Here is a 20952-nt window from a genome sequence, read left to right as displayed (position 1 = left end):
CGGATGCGGGAGGGAGCATGTTGCCGTTGTGCGGAGCGGGCTGCTCCTTGGCTCGTCATCTTCAATTTGTCCACCTTTCTGGAAGGACGGCAGGCGGTGAGCGAGCGAGCGAGGGAGGGAGGGAGGGAGAGAGGGAGGGAGGGAGGGAGGCAGGATACGAGCCGGACGGCCAATGAGCCGCGGGCAGGGCGAGAGCTCGCGCGCGGATTGGCTGATTGGCGCCACTTGAAGTAGGGCGAACGTGGGCAAGGAACTGCAAAACGCTCCGAGGCGGCGGGCGGGCGGACGGACGGACGGACGGACGGACGGACGGGAGGCGCGTCGGCGGCGGGATGGAAGGAAGCCGGCCGGAGCGCGCCACAGCGGCCTGCCTTCGTCGCCTCCTGCTTTGTTTTTGAACGAGCGATGGACGCCGGGTCCTCCGACACGACAGGTGCGTACGCGTGCCGTCACTGTGGGCTCGGAGCCTTTCACCGTGTGCGTGCGTGCGTGCGTGCGTGTGTGTTTTTTGTAATGGAGGGGGGGGGGCGGGGGGGGGGGGGCGATATTGCTGGCGCAGCGTTGGCGCCTCGTGCACGCGCGAACGCCTCCTCGGCACAATGCAACAAACCTCCATCTTGGCTCAGTGCTGCAGACTCGCGCATGCTGTTCGCGCGCTCGCGCGGGTGAGACAAAAGGTACTCTCGCGCACGCACGCACGCGCGCGCGCGCGCGCTCCTCAATGCGCCACGCTCGTAAAGAAAGGTGCGGGACGCTCGCCGCCCTCTCGACTTGCCGGCTCGGTAGCATGTCAAGCGGTCCGCAGGTGTGACTGAGCGCGTGAACGTTTGGCGGGCAAGACGTGCGCGCGAGCGACCGGGCCTGCCCGCGGCCCGGGACGGGCTCGGGTCGACCCCTGACCCCGCGAAGACGAGCGGCGGTCAGGAAGACGGGGTTAGGGTTCCCTCCGATGACCTCATCGCCCGGCGACAGACGCGCCCACGTCACCGACGGACGACGTTTCACGCACGGTGCATTCAATTGTCAGATGAAACGGAACATGTGACAGGCCGGCTCATGACTCGTATCCAAATATCGCGCGGCCCCGTGCCGACCTGTCCCCGTTTGACAATCGGGGCTTTCGCGTCGCCGCGCCGACTTTGGCTTTTCCGGCTCCCGGGCCAAAAAAAGCCCCTCTTTGACGGTGCTAGTCATCGCGCGCCGGGAGCGAGCGTTGGCGAGGAGGACCCTGATGGCGCACGTTGAATTTTTTGCGGTTCGCCCACGTCGGGAGCGGAGTCAAGGATCGGCCGGCCGCCCGCCCGCCCGCCCGCGCGGCGTGGGCGGGTCAAGCGCATCGTGGGAAACGCTGGGAGCGCCGCAGCGAAAGGATCGGTAGGCATTTTTTTCTGGCCTTCTCCTCCGCACGCCGCTCCGGGCTCCGGGCTCCGGGCTCCGGGCTCCGGGCTCCGGGCTCGGAAAGGTCGGGTCGCTTTCTCGTTCCGCGTCGGGCGTCCGGGTGGCCCCCGCTTGAAGGTCAAAGCCCACCCCAAGGATGTTCGGCTGCCTCCCTTTGGGTGCCGGCGTCCGTCCGTTTAATTGCTCTTGAAATTCCAAATTTTTGCCGCCCCTGAACGACTCGAGGCGAGTCCGTCCCTTGACTTTGCGCATAATTCTGACGGCGATTATTCCGATTCTTACTGGAGCCGATCCCGGCCGTCAGGTTGCCCGCGCGGGGGATAACATGCGAACTGCCTTGAGCTAGCCCGCGGGGGCACGGGGAGAGCGCGCAAACTCCAGACAGTCCAATTCCGTTGCCCCGCGATCGTCGTCGCGACCCCGGACGACCGGCGCTCGGCTTTCGCCAGGGGCGAGGGAAACGGGGAGAGGTTTGCCGCCAAATTTGCGCTTCGTCGGCCGCGCGCCACAGGCTCACGTCCCGCTCTCTCTTGTGTTTTGCGGCAGCGCGAGGAGACTCCGGAGGAAGCCGCGAGCGCCACCGGGCCGGTTCCCATGTCCCAAAGCCAAGGGCGGCGCCAAAGTGCCCGGCGCGTCCATCGCGGCCAGACCCCGCGGACCGGGCCGGCATCCCTCTAGAGCGCGGCGCGGACCCGCCGTCCGTCGAGCCGTAGCCGCCCGGACCCCCGGCCCCCGGCCCCCTCCTCCTTCCCGGGCCGGCGGATGAGTCCGGGCCCGTTCATGTCGCCGGAAGCGGGCCCGAGCCCACCCCGCTCGTCTTCTGCTGTCCGGAGCTCAACTGGGAGCGGAGACGCCGGTGGCGCGAGGGCCGCGCCCGGGCCGCCCCCGCGCCCCGACCTCCCCGACCTCCCCTTCCGGGTTCCCTCGACTTTTGAAGTTTACATGAGCGCGAGCGTGGACGTTTACGCGGCGCCGCGTCCGTTTTGCTCTCCCGTAAAGAGTTTACGTTTCCGCCGCGAGGCGCGCGAATGCGCGGCCTAGCGACGAGCCCCGTTTACATTCAGGCGCCAGGCCAAAGTTTTCGCACTCGGCGAGCTTTTTCTAAGTCCTCCCGCAAGCGTCCCGCCTGCTCTTTTGCCGTCTCCCTCCTTCCTTTCTTCTTTTGAACATCTCCACGTGACGATGAGCGCCGCCATGCGGCCGGGGATATTTTGCTGCTCCTTGCTGCTTTTCGCCCGCCTTGCCGTTTCCACGGTAACCGCCGCTAACGATGTCAGGAAGGGCGCCGCCGCCTCCCCCCCGGCGGGCGGGGGCGCCGTCCTCTCCCTCCTCACGGGCCGCAAGAAGGCGGAGGAAGGCGCCGACGGAGCGCCGCCCGGGCCGCTCCCCCAGACCATGTTGCCCGGGAACGTGACGGCCGACGCCCTCAAGCCCCCGCTGGGCGCCGCCCAGGTGGCGCCGCCTCCCAGGCGGCTGGTGGACGTGGACGTGTGCAGGTAGCGCGCGCCGACGCGCCGGTCCGGTCCGGTCCGGTCCGGTCCGGTCGGCGGCGGGCGCTGACGGCCGTGCGCCCGCAGGGGCTACTTCGACGTGATGGGCCACTTTGACAGCACCTTCAACTGCTCCAAGGGAAGCTACATCTACTGCTGCGGCACCTGCCACTACCGCTTTTGCTGCGAGCACCAGCGCAACCGTCTGGATCAGGACTCCTGCACCAACTACAAGTCGCCCGACTGGGCCGACCCGCAGCCGCCCGTCACTCCGCCCGCCAGCGACAAGCCCGACCCGGATTTCGAGACGCTCCAGCAGCGCGGCGGCAGGTGGGCGCCCGCGGCGGGACCGCGCTCCGGCTCGCTTTGCGCTCGGCTGTCAAAGGGGCGCCGTCGGCTCCCGGGACGGGACGGGACGGAGCGGGAGGTACGGGCGGGAGGGACTCCGCGGGCCAAGGGGGGTAGCGGACGGCTTTCGCTTTGGAGAAGGGGCGGGACGCTAGTTTTCCTGAAAGGGGACCGATGCCCGGCGTGTCCTTTGCGGGCAGCACGGCCTACGTGATCGGCGGCGTCATCTCCTTCACGCTGGTGGTGGCCGTGGGCGTGCGGATCGCCTTCGCCAAGGTGGCGCGCCGCCCGCGCGACCGAGACGCCTACGTGCCCAGGTGAGCCGCCGGCCGCTCGCTCGCTCGCTCGCTCGGGAAGACGCCCCGCGTCCGCCGGCGGCGTCCCGGTGACCGACGCGGCCGCGGGGCGCTGAAGGCGGGTGCGTCCGCGGGCAGGTCGCTGGTGGACATCCTTCGTCACCAGTCCGGTCCCGCGCAGCGCGGCGAGAGGAACAACGGGCCGAGCGCCTCGGACGGACGCCCGGCCAAAAACTTGTACGCGCCCATCCTACAGAGCAAGGACAACCGCAGTGAGTGAGCGAAGGCCGCGCTTAGGCCCTAACCCGCGGCAGCACGACGCCGGCCATGGCACACGAGTGCGCCGGCAAGTGCGCCAAGGTTGGCGTATGCGTGTTAGGGCTAAGGGCTCGTTACCTACGGCCGCTCCTTCTAAAGTGGTTTGGGGGGGATGACCCCGGGGTTTGCTCGCCACCCGTCAAGCGTAGTTGTCTGTGCGGGACTCAACGTTACAACGTTTTCACCTCCAATTCAGTTGGGTTCCATTGGCATTGGTGATTGCCGTTCAGGAAAGTAAAATACAGCTGCGTGCTCCCTTCCTATGTCCAGGGGTTCAAACGTCGAACGCGGCGGCGCTTCCGTCTCTGCGGCCCGAATCCATTTTCATTAAGAATTGATTTCGCGTTGTTTCTGCACCAAACGCTTCCAAAATGAAAACCAGTGTAAAGATAACATACGTTTGTGCTTGATCTTTGTTTTTTTTTAGCGTCGCATCTGTCCGCTGTTGATATTACATACACTGTGAGGAGGATGATGTGCTTTTTAGATCAGCGGCGGCGCCCCCCCCCCCCCCCCCCCCCCGTCCGCAATATAAATTTTTATTTATAAAAATTTTATTTATTTATAAATCTTTACGGGGGATAAAAAGGTTGTGGACCGCCGCTGTTAGCCGTATCGACCCCGCGGAAAGTCAAGTTATCGTTTCCTGAGCGGACCCTGTACGTTTGTGAACGTCTGAAGGGTGGCGGAGAGCGAGCGGGGTGGTGAATATGAATTGGAGCTCTCCTTTGCCTTTTTGCTGTTGCCATGGAGACAGCAGCCGCAGACCGAGCGCGTGCGTGTGTGTGTGTGCGCGTGCGTGGCCGTGCAGAGCGAGTCGCCCGCATGAACAACATGAGCACCCCCCAGCTGTCTTCGGGCCCCAAGCTGCTGGCGAGCGGCGGCAAGGGCCCGGGCGGGAGCGCGGCGGCGGCGGGAGGCGGACTGCGGCGCAGCGGAAGCCACGCCTCCTTCTCGCACTCCTTCCACAACCTGGCGCAGCTGCCGCCCTCCTACGAAGCCTCCGTCAAGCCGGAAATGGGCCGATACAGCTCGCTCAAGAAGCTCGGTGAGTGGGCGGAGGAGGCCGCCCGTCTCCGTGGCCGGCCCTCGTCGGAACCGGAACCGGACCCGCGAAATTGCTTCTGGCCGAAGGAGCCCGGCCGCGCACGTTACGTGGCGGGGGCCCGATTCGGGGCCTTCCTCCCGGGGGACGCGGGGCGGGGGGAGGGGACGGGCAGGCGATCCGGGGTTCGCCCGGCCGCCGCAGCTAACGAGCGGGAAGGAAGGCTCGGGTCGGGGGCGCGCCTCGCGCTGATGGCCGTTTTCCTTCCGCTTCTCAGAGCGAGAGCCGGACGAGTACCCGGGCTACTACGGCTCCAAGCGGCGCTCGGCCAACGCGGCGCCGTCCTTCTACTCGTCGCAGCACCAGCTGCCGTGGGCGGGCGACTTCGCGCCCGGCTCCTCGCGGGGCACGCTGCCGCTGGAAGGCTCCCGGCCCCGCCCCTACGCGCCGCCGTCCACGCCCAACCCCTACCCGCTGCCCGCGCCGGCCCGCCACGCCGCATTCAGCTTCGAGCGCCCGCCGCGTCGCGTGCGCTCGCAGGATCAGCTGCTGGCGCCGGGCGAGGGCAACACGCTGGCGCGCCTCCTCAAGAGCCAGCAGCAGCAGCACTACTACAGGAACGCCCCCTTGGGCGGGCGGGCCGCCGACTGGCAGACGCTGCGCAGGTGAGGGCCGGTCGCTTGCCGCCGCGCGGCCGACGGCGCGTCTGGCGCTGACGGCGCGTCTGGCGCCGGCAGGTCCCACGAGCGCCTCCTGGCCTGGAGCGAGCGGGCGGACGAGCGGCCGCCCGCCGCGGGCCGGCTCGGCCACCACCACAAGGCTCAGTCGCAGCAGAACGTCTGCGCCGCGCCGTCCGCGGAGCGCCACCACATGGTCAAGATGAACTCGCACCCCGCGCCGGCCCACGAGCGCGCCGCCTGGGAGGGGCGCCCCGCCTGGGAGGGGCACCCCGCCGCCTGGGAGGGGCACCCCGCCGCCTGGGAGGGGCACCCCGCCGCCCGCCGCGTCGGCCAGGGCGCCGGCTTCGGCTTCAGGACCGCCAGTAAGAACGAGGTCACCGTGTGAGATCGGCCGGCGTCGCCGCCGTACTTGTGAGGACGTCCGTCGACTTTCCTAACCCTCGCCTCGAGCGAAAGCAAAATCCAAAGCCATACTCCGAAAGCCCCCCTCCCCCCCTCCCGATGTCCTCGCCACGTGGGTCAAAGTCGCAGCGGTCCTCACAAGTATCGCCGGCCGTCCAAAAACCGCGCGCGGAGCTCAAAGGCGGGAGAGGCTTTTCCCCGTGCGGCGCCGGGCCGGGAGAATTGAGGCGTGCCGTCTCTCTGGAACGTTTCTGCCCCGACGTACGAGCGATTCCAAGCCCGGCCCGGTTTTTGGTGTCGCTTTCAATTCGCCGCGCGCCAAATTGAAATCCCGCCTCTCAACGGCACAACTTTGTGAATATGCCCAAGAAACAACGGTCCTTTTGGCTCCCGGGCCGAAGGCCCGCGACTGGCAAAAAGGGAGCGTTCCGGAACTTCCGCCGGGCGTCGGCGGCGCACTCGATTACACAAAGGGCTATCGACGCAAACCGGGGGACGACGCGCGCCCTCTCGGAAGCCACGCCTCCTTTTCACATTCCGCGCGCCGCGAATGCCGAGACGCCGTCCCGCGGCCCGCTTGGGGGCGTCCGGCGGGGTCGTTTGCCGCCCGCTCCCCTCCCAAAGCGAATGATGTCACAAGGTGCGTTTGTGGGCGTGACCCTTCCTCCGCTCCGCCCACGGCGACTTTGCACAGGAAGGAAGAGAAAAGCCAAAAAGTCTTGTGTGTGTCACGAACGGCCCCCGCCGATACCTCAAATTGTACGCCCCCCCCCCCCCCCCACCCCCCCCCCCCCCCCCCCATCTCGTCTTACCTGGACGAAGGATGGCTGCTTTTCTTCCTCCTCCTTTTGGCTTTGTACAAATCATCACGTTTGACTAATAAACCCTTGAAAGCTTTTACCTCTTGCCTGCTCGGTTCTTGCGAATGACGGATGGGGGGGGGGGGGGGGGGGGGGGGGGGGCGTTAGTCGGCCGCCGACAATAGCTGAAGGTGCGTCGACTCGGCCCACCCCCGCCGCCGTCCCACCCGCCGTGCTGCTCTTTGGCAGTTCGACTCAGGTTTCAAAAAAGCTCTTTTTTTTATTATTTATTTTTAGTTACGGCCCGCAGACCGGAAGCAGCCCGCGAGAAGGTTTGATCCTAATCGATAGACACCAATTCTTGCGTCTCGGGTCCCAGCGCGCGATGCTAAAGTCCGCGTTTGACGTCACGACGACCTCTTTTTGTCACCGGGTGCCACCTAGTGTCCGGAGTGAGACACTACATACGCATTTCTTTCCGATTCCTCAGCTTACTGCCGCTTCGCTGTTCTTGAAAAGAACTCGTACTTACGACCACCCGGGTCGGGGCGTTTTCTGGTTTAACGCACGTATGCGTTTGTTTTAAGTTCGTCTTTTTTACCCGAGTCGAAGAGGTTGACAATGGTGGCCAAGGGCTTTCAAAGTGGACTTTCAAATTGGAGTGAGGGAATCGGGGTTTCATCTCGGGGGCCCGTGACCCTCATGAGCCCCCCCCCCCTCCCGCCCCGTCCTTGGGGGCATGCCCACGGCGGCTGGCGTGGTGTCGGGAGGAGGACGCCACGCCGAAGCGAAGCTTGTCGAGAGCCGAATCGATGTACGGATTCTTAGCCTTGGCTCGGCGGTCAGCGCGCACGCGCAGCAGAGCGGCGCACTATTTGGCGGCGAGCGAAAGCGGGGCGGTGGTCGAGGGTGGTCGCGGCCGGAGGCCTTGTCGGAACAGGAAGCGAGCCTAGCGGGGCTCCCCCACCCCCCGCCCCCCCTTTCGCCGAGCGAGCAGGAAGACTCCGGGGCGGCCGAAGGGCGCTAGCGAGGCCGCCTGCCTGCCCGCCCGCCGTCCGCCGGAGAGCCTGCCGGCTCGCTAGCTTGCGAGCGGCGTCGCGGGGCCCGGGGAACGGAGACAATGGCGGCGCCGAGCGGAAGCCAGGCGGGCCTAGCTCGCCGCTAGCCCGGCCGGGACCAAGCAAAAACCCCCCCCGCCTCCCTCCCCCCTCGCGGAAGACCCCCTCCCCTTTCGCCGCTGATGTTGGACGGATTTGGACTCCCATTGGATCAGCGTTGCGAGGTGAGCCACGACGATATGCGTGTTTATTTATTCGGAATGGAGGGACTACTTTTTCCGTGCGACGGGCGGAAGGTTAGCTCGTTCCTTAGCATCAAGCTAATCAGACGCTAAGCGCTGCTAGCATCACAGAAAAGCTCCCGTTTTCTCCGCCGCGCGTCTTCCTGGCTGAGCGGACCGCGCACTTTGTTCGTACGCTTTTTTTTTTTTTTTTTTTGCCCCGATTTTATTTGATACGGTTTGGCCCCATTCAGGTTGCTGCTAGCTGACGAGCCGAGAGCAGCCGGCAGCCACTCAGGAAGCCCGCCGCGTCGCCATCACCCCCGAAATCGAGCTGCGCGACCCGTTCGCCGAGCGTCACCGAGCAGGTAAGACGCAAGCGATCGGCGCCCGGAGAGCGCCAACGACAACGACGACGGTCACGACAAAGGAAGATGCCGCTAGAGAAGGCGATGCCGGCGCTAGCTCGATCGATGACCGGCCTCAGTCCGTGCGCTAGCTCGATCGATGACCGGCCTCAGTCCGTGAGAAAGAAGCCGATCCCAGGCTCGCTTCGCGCAAGTGTTACTGTCATGTCATCCGATGTCTTAAGGTTACCGGATGCGGCGTCCAAACAAGTGCCGCGATAGCACCGGCAGTTTGCCCATCCGTCCGTTTGTTTTGCTTAGCGAAGAAAGTTTGCGCCAGATAAGCGCGGTATCTTGCACGCGCGAGAACAAAAGGAGGACGATTTTGTCAGATTTTGTCGCTGACGTTCGTAGGGTCCGGGCCGGCCGTCGATACGGTATCCCAGCGGAGGTACCTTTCGGCCGGCCCGGCACGCCGCCGGGTTACAATGTCACCGGGCGGAGTACGGTCCTGTCTCTTCTGAAAGCAAAGTCGGCGTCGCCGCGCTCGCCGAGTCACGGCGGCCGAATGTTTGCGCGCGTCGGCGGGGAAAGCGGCAGGTTTTTGAACGCCCGATTTCGCCTGTCCCTTCTCAGAGCTCGGGGAGCATTCGACGGGAAGGCGCGGCGCCTTCTTCCACCCGACTCCGTTGGCCGGCGCTCCGGGAGCACAAAGGGATCGGGGCGAACGCGGTCCCTTGATGAGTCCTCGCCGGGGCCGATGAGGAATTGATCTCCGGAGGGACGCGGAGTCTTCTCGCCGAGGTCCATCCCGCGAGCGAGCGAGCGAGCGAGCGAGCGCTGCGCGCGGCGGCCGGCTCGGGGGAGATGTTCCAGTTCAGCAAGTACCCCATGGAGATCCTGGAGATGCTGAGCGGGCACCAGGCGCACCAGTTCAAGGGTCTGGGCCTGGAGCGTCCGCTGAGCCACCAGCAGCAGGTCCAGCTTCAGCATCAGCAGCAGCTCCAGCAGCAGCACCAGAGCCCGGCGGACACGTCCGGGGCTCTGCTGTCCGGGCTGGGCCTGGGGAGCCTGCCCGCCTCCCGCGGCAACTCCTTCGCCGACTCCTCGTCCCTCTTCGCCAAGATGAGCGCCCCTCCCCCGCCCGTCCCGCACCAGGCTCAGCCCTCGTCTCCGTCCTCCTCATCCTCGTCGGCTCAAGGCTCCAGGAAGTCCGGCAAGATGAGCGGCGGGGCCGGCGGCTCCTCCTCCTCCTCCTCCTCCTCCTCGGGGTACCCGCAGTTCCTGCGACCTTTCCACCCGGCCGAGGCGGCGCTGGCCCAGGAGCAGCTGCACCCGGGCATGGGACGCTTCGACTTCGGGGGCGGCGGCGGCGGCGCCGGGGTTCTCCCCGCGCCCCCTCCCCCGCCGCTGCATCCGGGTCTGCCGGTGCCGCAGCCCTCGCCCGGGCCCTCCTCCTCCTCCTCCTCCTCCTCCTCGTCTACCTCCAGCTCCGCGTCGGCCTCCGCCAACGCCCCGGGCGGCTCGGCGGTGCCCCTGGTGGGCCAGTCGGACCCGCGCAGCCTCCACCAGCAGTTCAGCTGTATGCTGGCCGCCAACCAGTACTTCCTGTCGGGAGTCCCCGCCAATAGCGGCCTGGAACAGTTCCTGGTCCAACAGGGCACTCACAACCACTTGGGCCTGGGCTTGGGCCAGGGCTCGGCCGAGTCCAACGCCTCCCTGGCCCCTCCCCCGGCCCTGCACTCTTCCCACGGCCACTCGGCCCCGCAAGCGGCGCCGCCGCAGCAGCAGCAACTGACCCCGCACGCCTTATCCCACCCGCACGGCCACGCGCACCACCCTCACCCGCTGCACCCGGCTCCCCAGCCCGCCCCCTTGGGGGGATTCGACTTTCAGAGCATTCCCGTCCTCTCGTCCAATCAGATAGCTTCCCTCATACAGCAGGAGGCCGGCATCCCTCTGCCGCTGCCCCTTCACATGCCCCTCCCCAAAGAGGACGCCGCCGCCGCCAAATCGGGCGAGGCTTCCTCCTCCTCCTCCTCCCTCTCGGGCGGGAGCAGGCGCAAAAAAGCCATGGCGGGATACTTGCCGCAGAGGAAGGCGGAGAGTCAGGCGCACGCCGGCCCGGCGGGAGGAGCTTCGGCGGGCGTCGGGATGAGCCGGCAGCAGCGGCGTCCGTCTCTGCCGCCGTCCGTCTCGTCCGCCGTCTCCTCCTCGTCCTCCTCCGACCCCCTCGACGGCGAGCGGCGCTCGCCCGGAGCGGGGGAAAGGCGCGGCGGGAGCCGAGCCGAAGCGGAGTCCCTCTACCACTGCGGCGAGTGCGGCAAAACCTTCACGCATCTCTCCAGCCTGCGGCGGCACCTGCGCAGCCACGGCCTGACGCCCGGCGCCCGCGGCGGGAAGTCGGACTGCGCCTCGCCCAGCCCCGAGAGGATCTTCTGCTGCGGGGACTGCGGCAAACGCTTCAAGAAGCGGGGGCACCTCATCCAGCACAGCGTCACGCACTCGGAGAGCCGCCCGTTCGTCTGCAACGTTTGCCAGAAGTCCTTCAACCGCCGCGAGTCGCTCACGCGCCACGAGAAGATCCACGACGAGAAGCCCTTCCGCTGCCCGGCGTGCGGGCGCTGCTTCCGCGAGAGGACCTCCCTCCTCAACCACGCCGCCTCGGGCGCCTGCGGGAAACCCCCCCGGAGCTCCAAGGGCCGCGCCGCCGGCTCCTCGGACAAAGCGCGGCCGTCCGAGCGGAACGCCGGCGTCGGCGACGGCAAGTACGTCGCCGACTACTCCGGGGGGGGCCCGCTACCCCGGCCAGGCGCCCTACGACGACGGCGACTACAGACGCTCGCAGGCGTCGGCGCTCTACCGCCCCCCGACCCGGCCCTCGGCGGGGACCCCGGCAACCCCACCCTTCGGAAGGCCCCTCTGGCGCCCACCCTTCACCCCCACCCGCAGAGTCAGCAGCCGCACCTTCCTCTCTCCTCCCTCCTGGACGATTCCGAGACGAGGTCACCGGCAGCGCCATGTCGGCCATCGCGGCGGCGGCGGCCTCGAGCGACATGGGCGCCGACGGCGGGGACGGAGAGAGGAGGGACATCATCGGCGGCCTCCTGGGGGGCTTGGCTTCGGCAACCTGGGCGGGCCGTCGTCCTCCGCCGGGCGTCAACGGCGCCACCGTGCCCTTGTCGCACCACGGCCAGCCGCACGCCAGGCCCCGGAGGCCCCGCAAGCCCCGGGAGAAGAGGGACCCCGGCGTCAGGAGGCGGCGGAGTCCCGCCCCCCCCGGCGACGGCTCGGAGCGCCCGTACGGCTGCCAGCTGTGCGGCAAGCGCTTCCGCCGCGCCGAGACGCTGCGGCGGCACAATCGGGTGCACACGGCGAGAAGCCGCACGCCTGCGACGTGTGCGGCAAAATGTTCCGGGAGCCCTTCCACCTGACCAAACATCTGACGTGCACTCGGGCCAGAAGAACTACAAGTGCAACCTGTGCGGCAAAATGTTCGCCTACGCCCAGAGCCTGGTCAGGCACGCAAGCTGCACCGCAGGGGCGAGATCGACGACCAGGGCAGAAGGATCAAAGGCGCCGCCGCCGCCGCGGGGCGGGCGGCCGACCGGCCCGCCGCCTCGGACTTCTTCTCCTCCTGCTCCCAAGAGGAGAAGTCTCCCGTGTCCGGGACCCCGTCCCAGCGCCTCTACACCTGCACGGTGTGCTGGAAGTCCTTCCGCCATTACTTCCACCTGACGGCGCACCAGCAGACGGTGCACACGGCGGCGGCGCGGGCCTGGAGAAGTCCTTTCGCTGCGAACTCTGCGGCAAGTCCTTCGCCTACTCAACAGCCTGTGCGCCACAAGCTCTCGCAGCACGCCGTCGACGCGCACGGCCAGAGGGTCCGAGCGCTCGCGGGGGCCGGCCTACCCCCCCGCCTTCTACGACTGCGGCTACTCGGCCCCAGGCGCAGCGGCCCCCGCCCGCCGACCGGCCGGACCCCTTTGGCCACCGGCCCCCGAAAGCCGCCGGCGGCGCCGGCGGCCGGCGCCGGCGGCGGGAGCGAGCGCCGGGAGAAGAAGGCCAAGAAGAAAAGGCGGGTGGTGATCCACAGCATCATGAGGGACGGCAAGTTGGTGGGCGTGCCGCTCAGCAAGGAGACGCGCAGGAAGCTCATGCTCCTCAGGAGGAGGCGGGGACGCATTCTGGCTCAGGTCAACAGGAAGAAGCTCCTGGCGCAACTGCGGGTCCGCGGGGGCGCGCCGCCGCGCCGGTCAGGTCCTGGTCCGGGGGCGCCGTCAAAGTGGGCGGCCTGGTGTCCATGGACGTCGCCGTCAAGCGCTTCCTGTGCCCCGTCTGCCCCGGCGCCACCTACGCCAAGAGGGGCTCCCTGCTGCTGCACCGGGCCGTCCGCCACCCCCGCCCGGGGCCTCGGGCGCCGCGCGCAGCCTGCGATGCCCCGTTTGCTCGAGGCGCAGCGCCGGCCTCCTCGAGGCCCTCCGCCACCCGCTGGCGCCACCTCCGGCGCGCCGCCTTCCGCTGCCCCGAATGCCCGCGCCGCTTCTGGAACCCGCGCCTCCTGACAGGCACAAGTTCTCCTGCCGGGCCGCTTGCCGCGCCCGCGGCAAGCGGCCTCCCGAGCCGGCGCGGTCGCCGGTCCGGGACCCGCACGGCAGGCCTTCGCTCCTGGCCGACTTCGGCCACTGACGTCGCCGCCGCTCGTTTGTGGGCTTTTCTTTTCCGACGCCCGAGAAGCCCGGCGGCTCTTCGGCCAAAGGGGAGAGGCGGGAGCTCCGAGGGCCCGCTCGCGTCACGGGAGGCGGGGCCGGCCGGGGCTTTGGACCTCGGAAATGTTCCCCGTCGCGCCGCGCCGCCAGGTGGTTTTCCCAAAAAGGTTTTGCGGTTTTTGAAGCCTTCGGCCCGCGAACGTCCTTCGGTCGCCTCGTCCGGATGGGGGCGCCGCTTTCGCCTCGGCCCGGCCGCTTCCGTGACGACGCGCTATCAGGCGGCCCCTCCGCCGGCTCCGCGCCGAAGAAATCCTCCCGACTGTCCGCGCGGTTCGATGCCTTATCGTTCATTGACAAAGGGAAAACGAAGGAGACCGTTTTTAGGAGAGCGCGTCCAACTAACCCGCTGCGCGCCCGTCACGTCGCTCCGACTGTTTGATCATATCTCGGCGACTCGCCGGTTTTTCCTTTTTTTTTTTTTTTAACTCCCGGTTCTCCACCTGTGTGGCGCGCGAGGGCGGGCCCACGCACGGGGGCTTGACTTCGGGCTACGGTCGGCGTCCCTCTGCGTGTAGCCTCTCCTTCCGCGCGACAAGTTTAGTTTATCGTTTAACTCTTCCTCGCCTTTGTTTTGTTCCTTTACGTGCAACTCAAACGTGTCATATATCCCGTTGTTACTAAAGACTTTTCTTTGCATCGAAAGCGACTTGTTGAAAAACCCTCAAATTAAAAAAACTCAGTCTTGGAAAATCATGTATTTCTTCCTTCCACATCCGCATGGGTGCGAACGTTTTTGTTTGATATTTTGACGGTATTTTCGGGGGTCGCCGAAAAGTGGTTCGTTTTGTTGCGTTGCCTTCATTCAATTTTCATACTTTGCCTCAGTAAGTGACGCTGCGCGTAATCGGTGAAATCACTGTTAATGCGATTCGATGTTAAGACGCACTCATGGTTACGAATTACGACTGTTCTTCTTTTCCGAACGCGTTTAAAGATGGCAGCCAACGGACTTGTAGATAGTCCATATCTTGCAGCGCGCATGTGCAGCGACTGTTCGAACTTGAAACGAACTGCACCCGCGCGTCTGCGGGTAGTTTTGACGTGCGCGCTCCCGTTTTAACAAGCCGCGATTTGGCGTCCGGCGTCAAAACGCGTTGCTGCGTGGCGGGCATCGGCCACAAGATGGCGCGATTCCAGCAAGCTTGACATTTCGTCTCCACGACGAGAGATGACAGCCGACCGAAAAGCGACGTACGTAAGCGCGAGACGATTGCCTTTTTTTTCCCCACTGCGCGTCAGCCGCATGCAACAAGCCCGAGAGTCCTAGGAAATGCTTTGACCTTCCAGAACGCGGCGCAGCAGCGGCCGAACCGTTCCCTTCGTTTTCCATCAACTCGAGGCTCGCAGAGCAGGCTCGCGTCCGAAAAACATAACGTGTATGTATGAATACATAAACCGGTGACGCGTGAGCCGAAACGGACGCTCGATTCGCTCCGAGCGAGTGCGAACTCGCTGTCACGCGCCGTGGCATGGGAAGCCCGTGGGCGGGGCCCGGCGACCTATTTTCCGCCAATGGCGAGGCCGGGAGAGGCTCCAGGAGTGACCTACTTTCAGCCAATCGGCGCCGAGCGCCGTCCCCGGCCGGCTCGTGCCGCGGACACGTGATCCTCCGCCTCGCGCTTGGCGGGGAGGAACAAATGAGGAGGACGCGCACGCGCGCGGTTGTTCTCCTCGGATTCCGCTCGAGGCTGCGGCTCGACCAATCCAACATGGCGGCCCCGTGACGTAACAGGCGCGCGTGCTCACCCCGAGGCCTCTCACGTTGCGCGCGGAGGCGGGGCCGCGTGTCTGTGCGCGGGCGCGCGAGTTTGTCAGTTCCACGTTCGAAATTGTGACCGCGGACGCCGAGCGTTCGGCCATCCGAGCGCGTGTCAAGTGTTTTAATTTCTCCAGGGGCGGCGCCCCGTCGCTTCAACAACCAATCGCGGAAGCGCTCCGCAGCGGGGGGCGCGGCCCGATGGCGAGCGGCTTCCGGAACGTAGCGCGGGAGCCAAGCTTTTTCACCCGAAGGGGAAAGGAGAAGATGCTGTAGTTAACGCTCGAAACAAAAGCAAGGAGAAGTGCGACGCCGTGCGTTTTGTGCGTTCCCCGCGAGGGGGCGGGGCCGCGGCCTTTCCCCGTGAGCCGTGACGTCACGCGCCCGTGTCGCTTCCAGCTGACGGCGAGCGAGGAAGAGAGCCCGAGACGCCGAGCGGCATCTCGTCTTTTCCTTCGCCTTACGCGTCGAGCGCTTTCCGCCGAGCGGAGCGGAGCGGAGCCGAGGAGGGGAGGCGGAGGCGAGCCCCGGAGGGGGGGGGGGGGGGGGTGTCTCTGCACCGGCCATGGGGAGATAAGGAAGCTTCCCCGCCGCCGCCACCGCCACCGCCGCCGTCGCCTTGCGCGCAACCATTCGGACGCGTCGCTCGTCCGCTGAGAGCCTGAGCCCGAAAGCCGGGAAGCCCCATGTCCAGGTCCCTGCTCAGCTCCTGCCCCCGCCGCCGGAACTCCCCGCGGGGGCCGCCCCCAGTTCGGGCCCCCCGGCGGACCCCCGGCGCCGGCCACCCGAACGTCCATGACCAACCTCAAGTCCCTCCTGCAGCTGCCCGTCAAAGCCGACCAGCGAGGCCAGAGACTGCCGCGAGATGAAAGGTGAGCGCGCGTCGTCAGCTCGCGCTTTGTCGCCGGCGTCGTCCGTCCCCAGCTTTCATCGGCGGCCGGGCTTTCGCTTCTTTCCGCCGGGTTCAAAGGTCAACGGTTGCCGCTCCCCACAACGGCAAGGTCTTTGCCTTGAGCGAGCGGGCGGCCCTCCCCTTGCGCTCGCGGGCGCCAGCGCTCATGAGCCTCCCCGGCCGCGGGAATCCCGCGCGGGCCCGCCGAGGCCCTTCTCGCTCGACGGGCCCTCGGTCACGCGAGCCTTTCGCGAGGCGCGCGTTCGAAGCCGTCGACGAACGGCCAAACGGCGAGCCGAAACGCAAGCCGCCGACAACGCTTCCTTTTCCCGGCGGGCAGATAAAGACAAACCTCTGGACTCGGACGACGAGTCGTCGGGCTTGGGCGGCGCTCCGGGCGGCGGCCCGGGCGCGGGGTCCCTGCGCCCCAATTCCCAGTCGAGCGTTCCTGGGCCCGCTGCTGTGGGAACGGACGCTGCCCCTGCGACGGCGGCCTCTTCCAGCTGCAGTACATGGACCTGGAGGAGTTCCTGACCGAGAACGGGATGGGAACGCACGGGAACGGCCCCGGCTCGGCCGGCGCGCAGATCCCCTCGCAGGTAGCCCCCGCAGGCGGGAAACGGAGCCGGGGGACGGGACGGCATAGGACCGGAAGGGACGACACGGGACGTCGCGGAGCGGAGGGTGACCGGGGAGGGACGGGACGGGACGGGACGGTGGGTGAGGCCGGACGGGACGGGGCGACGCAACGGAGCGGACGGTGACCGGACGGGACGGGTCGAGGCCGGGTCGCTCAGGCCCGGCTGGCGCGGGGAGGAAGAGATCCGGGACGGAGGCCGGCGCGGGGCGTCCGGCGGGATAGGAACAGACAAGACGCGGGGCGGAAGGCGACGGGGCCGGGTCGCTTAGGACCGGCCGGCACAGGACGGGAAAAGACGGGGAGGAACCGGGGTACGGATGAGACCGGACGGGACGGGACGGGAGGGGGGCGGCGATGCGCGGCGGGAGGGGGCGGGGCAAAATCCCAGAGGATGTGGACGCATCTCACGTCGTGTGTCCCATCAGAGCTCCCAATCGGCGGTACCCAACCAGAGCTCGCAGTGCCCGCCCGGCTCTCTCGCCGCGCTCGTCCTCGTCCTCCGCGTCCTCCTCATCGTCGTCCTCGTCCTCCCTGCTGGGACTGGAGAGCGTCCGGGCGCCGCCTCGGCCGCAAGGCTCGACGGGAGGAACCGAGCATCTCCACGGTGAGTCGCCGGACCGAACGGTAGGGCGGCCGAGAGCCGGGTTAGCGTTAGCGGTCGAGCGTCCGCAGCGCGCAAGGTGGCGCGCGTGGGCGGAAACGACGTGAGCGCCCGCCGTTCGCTTTCGCCTTTTTTGCCCGGGCTTCCGGACAGGTTATCGGTCAGGCCGAAGCGGAAAAAAACGACGGCAACGTCCTGAATCAAAACAAGCCAATCCTTATTTAAGGCAGAAACATATCGGACCGGCCGAACCGCTGAAATCAATTAATAATGACAAACGTGAAGGGGTCGGGACCTTCAGAACGAGGGAGGAGCGGCCACAAAAAAAAATGAAAAATGTTGTCGGGCGCCGCCGCACCACCCGGGGGGCGGCGCGCAATCGCGCTCGACTCGACGGCCGGCCTTGAGCGCGAGGGCGACGAGCTCGCGGCCGGCAGATGGAGCGGCAAGCGCGCGAGGCGGCGCTCGCGGTTGCCGTGGCAACGTGGCCGCATCACGGCGGGGGCCGAAAGGGAAGGCGCTTCCGGCGACATCTGGCGGCCGCGCGGACAAAAGCGACGACCGACGGCGGTGAATCGCACGCGCCCGTGTGAACAAGGGCGGCGGGCGATCGGATGCGACGGCGAGCCCGATGAGTCCGGAAGCGCAAACGGACGTGTCGCTCCAAGCGGCGAGCGGAAGGCGAGGCCCCTCCGGCAATAGCGCGGACGGCCCGCGCGGCCGACTGACGCCCGCCTCCCGCCCTCCCTCCCTCCAGACGCCGGGCCGGCGGCCCGGGACGCGTCCCCCGGGCCGGCGGGGGCCTCGACGGCCGGCGGCGACGCGCGGGTCAACTTTGAGCCCGACCCGGCAGACGTGGCCCTGTCCAGCGTCCCGGGCCAGGAGGCCTTCGACCCGCCCCGGCACCGCTTCAGCGACGAGGAGCTCAAACCGCAGCCCATGATCAAGAAGGCGCGCAAGATGCTGGTGCCCAACGAGCAGAAGGTACCGCCGACGACCGGGGACGGGAGGGAGGGGGAAGGGGCGGGGCGGGGGTTAGGGGGGGCGAGCCGCTCGGACGACGGGACGCTTATCGGCGATCCCCGTCCTCCTCAAAGAGCGGGGCTTTTGCCGGGGGCGGGCGTCATCGCAAAACGTCAGTCGGACTTTTTGGATGAAGAGGGTTCCCGAGACAAGGCCCGGGGGTCATTCGCCAAATGCCGATTTGACCTCAAGTTTGGCTAAGATTCCAAACTCGCGAGTTGTCTTCAACTTTTTAAAAATTGGGAGGGAAAAAAGACAAGCGTTTTTTACCCAACCCCCATCTCTCTACCGAAAGCGTTTTTGCCGGCCGCCGCTACCAAGAGTGGGGAAGCGTGTCCGACAGCCCCCGACCTCCGCCATTGTCCTCGCCGGCCGGCGATCTCTTTTTCTCCTTGCGCTCCTCGCGCTTACCTTGCCGCTTCCTGGGCCGCGTGACTGACCCCCGCCCGTCACCTCCCCCCCCCGTCAGGACGAGAAGTACTGGAGCCGGCGCGTGAAGAACAACGAGAGCGGCCAAGCGCTCGCGCGACGCCGGCGCCTGAAGGAGAACCAAGCTTCGGTGCGCGCCGCCTTCCTGGAGCGCGAGAACGCGGCGCTGCGCCTGGAGGTGGCCGACATGCGCAAGGAGCTGGGGCGCTGCCGCAACATCATCAGCAAGTACGAGAGTCGGCACGGCGACCTGTGAGCCCGCCGGCCCGCTTTCCCGCCGAACGCGTCCGACGCCATCCCGCTCTTTTCTAGCTGGCGTGGCGGGGGAGGCGGGCGCCGCCTCGCGCGTCGGGCGGCCCGCTCTTCTCTTCCCCCCAACCCTGACCCTCAGCCCGGTCGGTCCGAGCCTTTCTTTGTTTTTCTCGCCCGCAGACGCGACGTATCGAACGCCCCGTTTGAGGCGGGTGGAGGGGGAGAAGGGGCCGGCCCGGATCGGGGCTCCGGAGGAACCCGCATTCGAGCGCGTCGCCGGCGGGTCGCGGCCCGGCCCTCGCCCGATCGGGAATCCTTTTCTATATGCGTCAAAAGTCTATTTTTCAAGCGGAGCCACGGGAAGCGCGCGGTTATTTTCTACCGGCGGCCAGCGGGACTTTTCTAGATTTTCTACGGCGAGAAGGGCGGGCGAGCGGGACGGAACGCATCCCGTCCGATCAGGATTTCGTACGCCGGAGAGGCGGGGCTCGGGGGCGGAGCCGGCCGCCGTCCCCTCGCTTCTTCCCGCGCCCTCGCTTCTTCGCGTCCCGTTTTTACCGGGCTCCCTTTCGCTCGGGAGGCTCCCGACTCCCCTCCGCTCCGCTCGCCTTCTCCGCTCGCCGCACGCGTGCGTACGCTTGACGTCGGGGGTGCGAAATACAGAAATGAATATATTACAGGAGAAACCGGGCTCATCTTTCTCTCTCAGGAGTTTTTTCAAGCGTGTGCGGCATTCCCGCCGGGGAGCTGAAATTTCACCCGTCAAAGTTCGGAGCGCGCCGTACCTCGGCGGCAAGAAAAGGAGCGCGAAATGGCGCGCTGAGGCCGCGGCGCGTTTGCTCGGGCGTTTTTGTGACTTGTTACATCTTCACCACAGCGCCTCATCCGGCGCTTTTGTTGTTTCGTGGGGAGATCCAAAGCCGAACGGGGCCCGCCGAGGTCCCCGAATACCAAAAAAAAAAAAAAAAAAAGCGAGCCGCGTTCTTCTTGATGTCGCCCCTCCTCCTGGCGCCAATAGGCGCTTTGCGCCCGCGCCGAGCCCAGCCCAGCCTCCCAACTGCTTTTTGCGCACCTTTCCGGCCGGGGCGCCAGCTTCTCTTCTCTTCTCTTCTTTTGTTTTGTTTTTTGTCACGACGCTCTGCCGCCAATAAAAAGCCCCTCCTTTCCACCCTCGCGCTTGTCTTGCTTCCCCGCGGCCGATCGACCGGAACGACCCACGGGGCGGTCCCCGTACAGGGCGCGTGTCGGGCGGACAGGGGCGGGGAACTCCGGTTCCCCCGGAGCCATATCCCGGTTCCCTTTCAACACGCTCCGTTAAATGATGGGGACGGTCATCGGGCCTCCGCGGGGCTTGCCGATGAGCTAATTATTTTTGGGGCGAGCGGGCGCGCGAGGCGAGGGAGCCATCGAAAACGGGCAGGAACCGGGATCCCCGCCCCCGGCCTATGAGGACTTCGGACAAAGGACAGTACTTGGAAAGCGCGAACGCCTCGCCGGACGCAGCGAGTTCGGCAGTTCGGCTTCGCAGGCGCCCACCTGCGGCCAACTTGGCGCCGCGCGCGCGCTGAAGGACGGGGACGAGTCGAACCGCCAGGTGGCGGTAGGCGCCAACGAGCCGCGACATCCGCCGGCGACGTAGGAGAAGAAACACAGGCGAGCGAACTTGAGAACAGTTGGCCGTTCCGGCTCACGGTAGGTCCAACGAGCTCCCGCTCGTTTTTCTTGACGCCGCTGTCGGGAAAGGCACGCGCGCTTTTCCTTCGGGAGCGGTACAGCCGACGCCCGTTTGTTTCGTTTTTTCGCCCTCTGACGTCATCAGTCGAGGACACCTCCCTACTATCCGGCGCCGTCGATGACGTTTTCTACCTCGGAAATGATGGCGCGCTCGCTCGCCAGCTGCGTTTACGAGCCAGTGACAATAGTGAATAATCATGCGGTTATTCGGCCTCGGGATGGAAAATGAAAGCGCGTCAGAGGAGGAATATGCGTCATCCGCGCTCGCGTTCCTTGGGGTCCTTTTCTTTTTTCCGCGCGGCGCGGCGCGGCGCAAGGAACGCGCGCTTGCAAGCGGAAGTCGCAGTCCCGCGTCACGCTTCCAAGCGATTGACGTGACGCTCGGCAAAAGTCGGGTTGCCGCAAGGTGGCGACAAGCGCCGCATTTTGCGAAGGAGCGTGCCGTCTCGCTGC

At 66.7% G+C, this 20952-nt stretch overlaps 1 protein-coding gene and 2 pseudogenes across 4 annotated transcripts; all 3 read left to right on the top strand.

Moving 5' to 3' along the window:
- Nucleotides 1-185: 185 nt before the first annotated feature.
- LOC148405902 (protein shisa-7-like) lies at nucleotides 186-6662 on the top strand. Of its 2 annotated transcripts, none has more exons than XM_088405432.1 (8): nucleotides 186-433; nucleotides 1945-2894; nucleotides 2976-3218; nucleotides 3437-3553; nucleotides 3671-3804; nucleotides 4662-4898; nucleotides 5173-5560; nucleotides 5633-6662. In XM_088405432.1, exons 2-8 carry the CDS (start codon nucleotides 2581-2583, stop codon nucleotides 5958-5960), a joined length of 1761 nt encoding a protein of 586 aa, XP_088261558.1. In that variant the 5' UTR covers nucleotides 186-433; nucleotides 1945-2580; the 3' UTR covers nucleotides 5961-6662. The 2 variants fall into 2 exon arrangements, with proteins under 2 accessions (XP_088261558.1, XP_088261559.1); XM_088405433.1 differs by lacking the exon at nucleotides 186-433 and adding an exon at nucleotides 538-1374.
- Nucleotides 6663-7051: 389 nt separating this feature from the next.
- On the top strand, nucleotides 7052-13441 carry LOC148405901 (uncharacterized; annotated as a pseudogene). The gene is made up of 3 exons (XR_015864027.1): nucleotides 7052-8059; nucleotides 8311-8424; nucleotides 9040-13441. The product of XR_015864027.1 is annotated as an uncharacterized LOC148405901 (transcript).
- A 1200-nt stretch (nucleotides 13442-14641) lies between these two features.
- LOC148405900 (transcription factor HLF-like) lies at nucleotides 14642-19733 on the top strand (annotated as a pseudogene). The gene is made up of 7 exons (XR_015864061.1): nucleotides 14642-14711; nucleotides 15328-15448; nucleotides 15511-15800; nucleotides 16161-16419; nucleotides 16886-17064; nucleotides 17819-18045; nucleotides 18554-19733. The product of XR_015864061.1 is annotated as a transcription factor HLF-like (transcript).
- The last annotated feature ends 1219 nt before the right edge of the window (nucleotides 19734-20952 follow it).

The sequence above is a fragment of the Hippichthys cyanospilos genome, chromosome 21, assembly GCF_059441005.1.
Source record: "Hippichthys cyanospilos isolate Australia breed blue-spotted pipefish chromosome 21, RoL_Hcya_1.0, whole genome shotgun sequence".
Classification (NCBI taxonomy): Eukaryota; Metazoa; Chordata; class Actinopteri; order Syngnathiformes; family Syngnathidae; genus Hippichthys; species Hippichthys cyanospilos.
This window is presented reverse-complemented; position numbering and strand designations above follow the sequence as displayed.